The 10,420-nt window shown below is 43.0% G+C and overlaps 1 protein-coding gene across 1 annotated transcript in view; it reads left to right on the top strand.

The window, feature by feature from the left end:
- The first annotated feature begins 6,021 nt into the window (after positions 1-6,021).
- Positions 6,022-10,420, top strand: part of LOC110161954 (chymotrypsin A-like) — a 12,973-nt gene continuing 8,574 nt past the window's right edge. Inside the window, exons 1-3 of the mRNA XM_055154664.1 lie at positions 6,022-6,073; positions 8,072-8,175; positions 10,366-10,420. The exon at positions 10,366-10,420 is cut by the window's right edge and continues 25 nt beyond it. Of these exons, the coding sequence (XP_055010639.1) occupies positions 6,022-6,073; positions 8,072-8,175; positions 10,366-10,420 (211 nt within the window). The remainder of the gene's footprint in view (positions 6,074-8,071; positions 8,176-10,365) is intronic.

The following is a 10,420-nucleotide window of genomic DNA, read 5'->3' as shown; positions in this document are numbered from 1 at the left end:
CAGAATTAACAGACTATTCAACTGATTCAACTTATAAAATGAACCGTATTTAGCCTCGTGTGAGAAATGCAACAGTCGGACTTGATCCAAACCAGAGTCGTGACCGAGAGGGAGCAGCTCTTGTTCAGGTTGGACTCAGAGGAGCTGGAGCGAGGAGTGGTGTTCGGTGTCTCGGCCCGGAGCAGCTCGTCTGGACCTGTAGTCCACAGAGCATTCTCGCTTTCACTGCACGGAACCAGTGCAGACGATGGCATGGAACTGCTCGAACCCAGTCCACTGCGCACCGGTTTTACTCGCCCCCGTCTGGAACCAGCACATGGAGGACGACAGAAGACCACGGTGTTGAGTGACCAAGTTTTGGTGTTATTGTAATTGCACTGTGTTTCTCTGGGGGGTTTTGTTTATTTTTCAGCAGGAGTGTTTTTTTCCTTTCTCTGTGTGTTCTTCAGCGGTCGCATGAAGATACCTATGGTCAGATTTAGGTTGGCTATTATGATGTTACAAAGCCAACTAAACAAAGAAATGCTCGAAGTACTGTCTCAATTTTCATACCCTGCACCACAGTGAGCAACGAACGGGTCCAACAAAGGACCAGACCCACAGTCCCGTCCTGAGAGACCACAGTGAGTGTCCTGTGTCTTTAGCGCTGTTGCTGCTGTTGTTTCTCCTCCTGGATGATGTGCTCTGATTTCGTACAGAGTTCAGTACATGCTGCTGTTTTATGAGTTCATGGTGAGAACTTGAGAAGAGGACGGCCCACGGTTTTAACAGGTAACATAGGCTGTGTTCAGACTGCAGCCTGAAGTGACCCAAATCAGATTTTTTGGCCTCTATGTTCCTGTATCCGATCTTTTAATGACAGTCTGAACGACACAGGTCCGATTTTTTCAAATGTGACCCAGGACACTTGGATATGTGCTCCTGAAACTGATACATATCTGATCTTTTGACATGTGACTTCAGTCTGAACGGCCAAAGTGCATTCATCCACCTACACGTTATCAACAAGACACAAACGTCACTATTCTGCGCTGAAGTAGGTGAAAATTGTTAATGAACTCTGTGTCACTGAAGTGAAGCACATCACCACTCACCACTCTTGGCTCCGTCTCCACATCCACACGTTCCTTTCAACAGACTGAACCACAAAACACCACGACCAAAAACCTCGTCCTTCTCCTTCTCAATCTCCTCCTTAAAACAAGTAAGTTGTTCATGTTCTGGCTCCGGTACGAGAGGAACTTTAAAATCTCCAGGTGCTCGATGCTGCGTCCATGTTTGGACAACTTCTGTAAACACAGAGACGCTCGCTGCGGTTGACGTCGTCGTGTCTCCAGTGTCACATGTGGGACACTTTTGGGCCGTTTACCGTTCACACTGGAGTCACATACAAGTCACATTTAATTGGAAATGTGAACGACCTCGCAAAAACATCAGATTTCACAAAAAAATCTAAATTGAGCGTTAAGCCCTGCAGTCTGAAGGTAGCCATAGAAACCTTTTGCCATACATGCATCAAGAATCTCAGACTTCCGGTCATTGCTCAATCCGTACTGGGAAGGATTTTCCGAAAAAGTGAGCATCAAACCTCCTTGTTTTCCCAGTGGGATGCTGTCTATTGACAAAGTCGATCTTTTCAAGTCTTTTGAACCATATCACTTTTGTTTCTGGTTCTGATATTGTCATAATTTAGTTTTGGGATTCGGACATCGTAATTGTGTGGTTGTTGGATCCTAACAGCAGGAAACGGCTTGAGAAATTTGTTTGCGAACAACATAAATGCAAAAGGGAATCAAATATGTGTGACTGCAAACCTCCGTTCAAACTGTTTCTCTTCCCAACGGAATTGAAAAATAGTGAAAAGCGAAGGCGATGGGCAGGATTGATCCACAGGAAGAACCAAAAAGGGTCAGAGTTTGCAGCGAACATTTTGTATGTGGAACGACAACAAAGCAGGATCCCGTTTGTTGAACTCTTTGCAATTTGATTTATCTATGTACTGTCCAGTTTCTTCACAAGACGGCGGTGCATTTGCAACAGAACCTACAGCACCCTCTACTGGGCGCATATGATAAGTTGATATGATAGTTAAACGAACTTTAAAGGAACACACTAACAAATTAATGAGTAAAAGTTGGGTGGGTTACATGTGTTTCTGTCTAATGTCGTTTCCTCATCACAAACAGACCTGGAGTTGTGTTTTGGTAAAGTGAAAAGGCTTAAAGGTTACGAACATGATAAACAAAAAAAAGAGAATGATTTCAACAAAATAAAGGTGTTTTCTTGTGTTTTTATTATTAAATTTAACTTTAACGTCGTTCTGACCCAATGTACGTCTTGGTTTCTTGGTCGGAAGTAACTTTTTTTTTTTTATTCTAACAAATTGAGAAAAGAAAAGTAGAAAAGTAGATCTTATAGGAGTTTTAAACAGTAACATTTAATTTATTACTCAAGTTTGCCAAAAAAAAAAAAAAATACTTACACTTAATTATAAAAATGAGCAGGACGTGGGCAGAAGATCTAAGCCTCAAAAAAATCCTCCTACATAAACAAACTCCACATCCAAGAAGCGAGTCTGCTGCTCTGTACAGAAATATGATTAAATAAACAAGCATGAAAACAACTTTAAAGTAACACTAAGTAACTTTTTTAACATCTGCTGGTCTCAGTCGACATGTTTTTGCTCCACTGTGTCATTCATTTTGGATTTTATTGCCAAAAAATGATCAAAAAATGTTTTCTTGCTGATCTGACCTGTGACTTTATCTCATGATCGATGAGTTTAATGCAACACTGTGGGACATTTCAGGTAAAGCGACAATATCTCCACGGAGACAGGCAGGGACGGTGTTACATAAACTGCTCTGAAGAATTTATCAGCAAAATTCGAAATAATATAGTACTGGTTTAATCGGCGAGTTTCAGCTGACGTCATTGTTATTAAAAGCCGGCGTTGCTGCTGGGAAATATTTTGGTTGGAGGCAAGAAACACGGTAGCGTCAAACACAGTGCGTAACCTCACGTATTTATCCCCGATAATGGTAAATTCCTGCTGCATTATCAGATGCACAAATAGAAGCACGGAAGAAGGAAAATGTCTTTTTCGTATTCTGAGTGAAAAGAACCACTAACGGTGAATTAAACGACTTTCAAACATCCGCAGAGCAAACGTAGAAGATCCTAACAAACCGTGGACTCCAACAAGTTCAACAACACATCGAGACTCTTGGAGGTTTTCATCTTTTCTGCTGTGAATGGCCCAGGAGTTTCCACCAAGTCATTGTGGATATCGCCCAAGTGAATATTTGTCCAGGTTGTTGGTGATTCTGACCAGAAATTTGGTTTGTTCCACCTTTTGTCTGGGTTAAAAAGGGTGATTTGTCGTCCATCGATGTTTATGACTAATTTCTGGTCAAATGGTCTTGGGTCCTCTGCCGTTAGACTGGATAAATAACCGGGATCAATACCCTTTACGTGCTTTCTCACTCCGTCCGTCATGTTGAATTAGTGTTTATTGCCGCCGACCAAAATAATTCCCAGCATGCAACACACGCTTTTGTCAACAATGAAACTCGCCGATATAGTACAGGATTAGTGCTGGTCTAGTCCTGGTCTAGTACTAATATTTATTTATTAAGGGGCGGCAGTAGCTCAGTTGGTAGAGCATTCGCCCACTGATCTAAAGGTTGGTGGTTCGATTCCAGCTCTCAACATAAACATCACAGGTTGAGCAGTCAGATCCACTGACCCACAGGTTGGCTGGTGTGATTCCAGCTCCCACAGATGAATGCTGTCGTTGTGTCCTTGGGCAAGACACTTAACCCACCTTGCCCACAGTGTCTGCGTACACTGATGTGTGAATGGGTGAGTGGTTCCTTGTTGTAAAGTGCTTTGAGTGCCTTGAAGGTGGAAAAGCGCTATAGAAAAAATGTGACCATTTATTTAATAGGGACAGTGCATATTAATGAACATCTACAACATTGCAGTGTAAATATGCCAGATTATAGCAAGACTAAGATCATTTCCATCTGTCGTCCCTCGGCAGGAAACACCACAAATTTAAACAAAGCAAAAACAAGTAACAAATCTATACTAAAAGTGTCCACAAGTCTGTTTTTTCTTTAGCCGCTCTTTTAAGTAGGACTTGAAAGTGGCAAGAGTTGAAGTTTCTCTTACTGATAGTGGCAGACTGTTCCAAAATGTTGTGCCTCTGACTGAGACACACATTGCCCGAATGTGGAGCGTCTGTGTGGGACGTCACAGTTCCCCCGGGCTGTGGCCCTAGTCCCACTCACAGTCTTTACTTTAATAAAATCCTGTAATGGAGGAAGGTCCTGGTCTAGTCCTGGTCTAGTACTAATATAGTACTAATATAGTGTGGAGTTTACAATTCAATCATTGTGTGTCCTTAGGCAAGACACTTCACCCACATTGCCTAGTATGAAAGTGGTGTGTGTGTGTGTGTGTGTGATGGTGGTGGTCGGAGGGACCGATGGCACCGATTGGCACGACAGCCGCGCTTCTGTCAGTCTGTCCCAGGGCAGCTGTGGCTACAACAGTAGTTTACCATCACCAGGTATAGAGTGAACGAATAATGCTGAATAAATAATGCTCTGTAAAGTGTTTTTGGGGACAGAAAATGTCCGTGAAAAGAGCTATAGAAATAAAGACTTACTTACTAATATAGTCCTGGTCAAGTTTTAATAACTTTTATTACTACATTTATTTTGCTTTCTTCTTGTGATAATGTCAAGTTCTTGAAGTGCGCCATGTAACCTAAGGGAATATTTATCACTGACTCCAATTTATGCACAACAGTGTTTTTTGTTATGATGGTTTGTTGTCAGTATACTTGGATTCAGTATGTATATGTTTATGGATATTTAGTTTTTTAATAATCACGTGTTTGGGGTCTTGATCCTCACACCTGCTGCTCTACATCAGCCCTAAAATGAAAGTGCCTCTGCCTCCTCTTTCTACTCAGTATCTTATTCATTCTTCTTGTATCTTCGTTCATTCGTTTTTCAATATAAAACCAAAATAAGCGAAAAAACAACAGTTTAAAACCAAAATGAAAAAACGGATAATGATTCGTGACTCCGTGACTGCGATGACACTTTTGCACCGGGTACGGACTGAACAGGACTGATCCAGGTCCGAGACCAGAGCGGGACTGAGACGGGATTGAGACCGAGACCGAGACAAGACCAGAACCAGACCGGGACCAGACCGGAGGCTCAGAGCCCACGGCAGGGCCGGAGCTCGACAACCCTGTGGATTGGTCAATTGGTCAATAATTATTACAATGAACCCACGTGTTGGTCGCTGTTGTAGCTCCTTGTTGTGTTATTACTCTGTTTTTACCCTCTGCTACAAACGTAAACATGCGCAGTCTTGATCTTGATCGATGTTTCTTCTGCTCGATAAATAACGTCTGTGAAGTGATGACGTATTTTTGACAGTAAAATTCCGTCTGTGAATTCGTATTCGTACTGATGAAAGCGTAATCGTAAATTTTCATTTCGTGATTGTGATTCTTGACGTCGTAACTTTTCAATTCGTATTCTGATGGATAAAATACACACAATCTATTTTATGTACGACTGGACTCATTTGAGAGTTTACAAATATTTATTTTATGCGCAACTACAGCCAAATATGCAAGGATTTCTATTCTATACACACGAATACTTTTGAAAGCTTTCTTACTCCATACTTTTATTTTAATATTTTTCAGCTTAAAAGTGAAATATTTAGTTTTTAAATCAGTTTTGAACCAGAGTGTGTCTCGGTTCGTGTCCTGAAGTCCCCCGTGTGTTTGTGAATGATTTACTTTTGTTCCGTCCGTTTGGGATCGAGTCCCAGATGGAGCAGCTCCCACCTCACACCTGCCTCCGTCTCACCCTCCCGGACCCTCCCCTCGGCCAATCGCAGCCCTCGTCCGCCCCGAACCGTCCAATCACGGCGCAGCTCCGGACGCATAAAAGCCCCGAGGAGGTTTGAGGAGATCATGATCGAGCCATGTCCTTCCTGTGGATCCTCTCGTGCCTCGCCTTCGTCGGCGCCACCTACGGTGAGACACAAACTCTCAACTCAGCTCTGTCTGGAAAAACTAGCCACAGTAACAAGAGAAAAGTTACATAGTGGAGCTTTAAAGAGCATGTACCTGATTTTAACTTCTTTTAGTTGACATAGACTGACTTGGAAGAATTTATTTACGGACAAAATAGTGAAATAAAAACAGCAGGATCATGTAGAGCGACTTTATACGAATATTTTTAAAACGAAAATGACAAAAAGAGAGACAATTTTTCAATCTAAAGTCGACTGGAGCCAGAGGCGATGGAGCCAGAAGTGCGCCCACGCTCAATCCATGGATCATTCATTCGTTTTTCAATATAAAACCAAAAATAAGAAAACGAAAAGACGTTTCCCGTTTCTGTGACTGAACAGGACTAAAACAGGACTAAAACAGGACTAAACCAGGACTAAAACAGGACTAAACCAGGACTAAAACTGGACTGAACCAGGTGAGGTGCAGCCGCGTAGACTGTCAGGTGATCAGGACTGAGACTGGGACCAGACCAGGACTGAGACCAGGACCAAACCAGGACCAGGACTAAGACCAGGACTGAGACCAGTTTGTTCCTGGTTTAGCCCTGATTCAGTCCTGGTTTAGTCCTGTTTTAGTCCTGGTTCAGTCCTGGTTTAGTCCTGGTTCAGTCCTGTTTTAGTCCTGTTTTAGTCCTGGTTCAGTCCTGTTTTAGTTCTGGTTCAGTCTTGGTTTAGTCCTGGTTCAGTCCTGGTTTTCAGTCCTGTTTTAGTCCTGGTTAGTCCTGTTAGTCTGTTTTTAGTCCTGGTTTAGTCTGGTTTGTCCTGTTTTAGTCCTGGTTTAGTCCTGGTTCAGTCCTGGTTTAGTCCTCTTTTAGTTCTGGTTTAGTCCTGGTTCAGTCCTTGTTTTAGTCCTGGTTCAGTCTTGTTTCAGTCCTGGTTCAGTCCTGGTTTAGTTCCTGGTTCAGTCCTGGTTTAGTCCTGGTTTAGTCTGGTTTAGTCTGGTGGTTTAGTCCTGTTTAGTCCTGTTTAGTCCTGTTTAGTCCTGGTTCAGTCCTGGTTTAGTCCTGTTCAGTCCTGTTTAGTCCTGTTTCAGTCCTGGTTCAGTCTTGTTTTAGTCCTGTTTAGTTGGTTTAGTCCTGTTTTAGTCCTGGTTTAGTCCTGGTTAGTCCTGGTTCAGTCCTGTTTTTAGTCCTGTTCAGTCCTGGTTCAGTCTGTTTTAGTCCTGTTTAGTTTGGTTTAGTCTGTTTTAGTCCTGGTTTTCCTGGTTCAGTCCTGGTTCAGTCCTGGTTTAGTCCTGGTTTAGTCCTGGTTCAGTCCTGGTTTAGTCCTGGTTCAGTCCTGGTTTAGTCCTGGTTTAGTCCTGGTTCAGTCCTGGTTTAGTCCTGGTTTAGTCCTGGTTTAGTCCTGGTTAGTCCTGGTTTAGTTCCTGGTTTAGTCCTGGTTCAGTCCTGGTTCAGTCCTGGTTTAGTCCTGGTTCAGTCCTGGTTCAGTCCTGGTTTAGTCCTGGTTCCTGGTTCAGTCCTGGTTCAGTCCTGGTTCAGTCCTGGTTTAGTCCTGGTTTAGTCCTGTTTAGTCCTGGTTTAGTCCTGGTTTTAGTCCTGGTTTCAGTCTGTTTGTCCTGGTTCAGTCCTGTTTTAGTCCTGGTTCAGTCCTGGTTCAGTCCTGGTTTAGTCCTGGTTCAGTCCTGGTTCAGTCCTGGTTTAGTCCTGGTTCAGTCCTGGTTTAGTCCTGGTTTAGTCCTGGTTTTAGTCCTGGTTCAGTCCTGGTTAGTCCTGGTCCTGGTTTAGTCCTGGTTTAGTCCTGGTTTAGTCCTGGTTTAGTCCTGGTTCAGTCCTGGTTCAGTCCTGGTTCAGTCCTGGTTTAGTCCTGGTTAGTCCTGGTTTGTCCTGGTTTAGTCCTGGTTTAGTCCTGGTTCAGTCCTGGTTTAGTCCTGGTTTAGTCCTGGTTTAGTCCTGGTTTAGTCCTGGTTTAGTCCTCATTTTCCTGTTTTAAATGGTTGTTGTTGTTGGTTTGACAGGGTGCGGTGTCCCTGCCATCAAACCTGTCATCACCGGTTACGCCCGAATCGTCAACGGGGAGGAGGCCGTGCCCCACTCCTGGCCCTGGCAGGTGTCGCTCCAGGTGAGAGCACACAGACACACAGACCCGGTTTAGACCCGGTTTAGACCTGGATTAGACCTGGAATAGACCTGGTTTTGACCTGGAACAGTCCTGTTATAGACCTGGAATAGACCTGGTTTAGACCTGAAATAGACCTGGTTTTGACCTGGAACAGTCCTGTTATAGACCTGGAATAGACCTGTTATAGACCTGGAATAGACCTGGTTTTGACCTGGAACAGTCCTGTTATAGACCTGGAATAGACCTGGTTTTGACCTGGTTTAGACCTGTTATAGACTTGTTATAGACCTGGTTTAGACCTGGAATAGACCTGGTTTTGACCTGGAACAGTCCTGTTATAGACCTGGATTAGACCTGTTATAGACCTGGTTTAGACCTGGATTAGACCTGGAACAGTCCTGTTATAGACCTGGAATAGACCTACTTTAGACCTGGAATAGACCTGGTTTAGACCTGGAACAGTCCTGTTATAGACCTGGATTAGACCTGTTGTAGACCTGGAATAGACCTGGTTTAGATCTGTTATAGATCTGGTTTAGACCTGGTATAGACCTGATTTAGTCCTGGATTAGACCTGGAATAGTCTTGTTATAGACCTGGTTTAGTCCTGGATTAGACCTGGAATAGTCTTGTTATAGACCTGGTTTAGTTCTGACTTAGACCTGGAATAGTCTTGTTATAGACCTGGTTTAGTCCTGGATTAGACCTGGAATAGTCTTGTTATAGACCTGGTTTAGACCTGGATTAGACCTGGAATAGTCTTGTTATAGACCTGGTTTAGTCCTGGATTAGACCTGGAATAGTCTTGTTATAGACTTGGTTTAGTCCTGGATTAGACCTGGAATAGTCTTGTGATAGACCTGATTTAGTCCTGGATTAGACCTGGAATAGTCTTGTTATAGACCTGGTTTAGACCTGGTTTAGACCTGGAATAGTCTTGTTATAGACCTGGATTAGACCTGGATTAGACCTGGAATAGTCTTGTTATAGACCAGGTTTAGTCCTGGATTAGACCTGGAATAGTCCTGTTATAGACCTGGTTTAGTCCTGGATTAGACCTGGAATAGTCTTGTTATAGACCTGGTTTAGTCCTGGATTAGACCTGGAATAGTCTTGTTATAGACCTGGTTTAGTCCTGGATTAGACCTGGAATAGTCTTGTTATAGACCTGGTTTAGTCCTGGATTAGACCTGGAATAGTCTTGTTATAGACCTGGTTTAGTCCTGGATTAGACCTGGAATAGTCTTGTTATAGACCTGGTTTAGTCCTGGATTAGACCTGGAATAGTCTTGTGATAGACCTGGTTTAGTCCTGGAGTAGACCTGGAATAGTCTTGTTATAGACCTGGTTTAGTCCTGGATTAGACCTGGAATAGTCTTGTTATAAACCTGGTTTAGTCCAGGATTAGACCTGGAATAGTCTTGTTATAGACCTGGTTTAGTCCTGGATTAGACCTGGAATAGTCTTCTTATAGACCTGGTTTAGTCCTGGATTAGACCTGGAAATAGTCTTGTTATAAACCTGGTTTAGTCCTGGATTAGACCTGGAATAGTCTTGTTATAGACCTGGTTTAGTCCTGGATTAGACCTGGAATAGTCTTGTTATAGACCTGGTTTAGTCCTGGATTAGACCTGGAATAGTCTTGTTATAGACCTGGTTTAGTCCTGGATTAGACCTGGAATAGTCCTCTTATAGACCTGGTTTAGACCTGGATTAGACCTGGAATAGTCTTGTTATAGACCTGGTTTAGTCCTGGATTAGACCTGGAATAGTCTTGTTATAGACCTGGTTTAGTCCTGGAATAGTCTTGTTATAGACCTGGTTTAGTCCTGGATTAGACCTGGAATAGTCTTGTTATAGACCTGGTTTAGTCCTGGAATAGTCTTGTTATAGACCTGGTTTAGTCCTGGATTAGACCTGGAATAGTCTTGTTATAGACCTGGTTTAGTCCTGGAATATCTGGTGGCACTTACTTGAAAACCCAAAAACTTTACTTTTTATTTTATTATTATTATTTTTTTTTTTTTTTTACATTTTTTTTCATGTGTTTATCCTCACGTCTTCTCTCTTTCTCTCTCTCCCTCCTCCTCTCTTCTCTTCATCCTCTCTTTATCTCTCACCCCATCCCTCTCTTCACCCTCTCTCCTCTCTCTTTCCCTCTTTCTTTCTCTCTTTTCCTCTTTTCTTCAGGACTACACTGGATTCCACTTCTGCGGTGGCTCCCTCGTCAACGAGAACTGGGTTG

The sequence above is a fragment of the Boleophthalmus pectinirostris genome, unplaced genomic scaffold (assembly GCF_026225935.1).
Source record: "Boleophthalmus pectinirostris isolate CB_2022bp ecotype Guang Dong unplaced genomic scaffold, ASM2622593v1 HiC_scaffold_19, whole genome shotgun sequence".
In the NCBI taxonomy this organism is placed as follows: Eukaryota; Metazoa; Chordata; class Actinopteri; order Gobiiformes; family Gobiidae; genus Boleophthalmus; species Boleophthalmus pectinirostris.
This window is presented reverse-complemented; position numbering and strand designations above follow the sequence as displayed.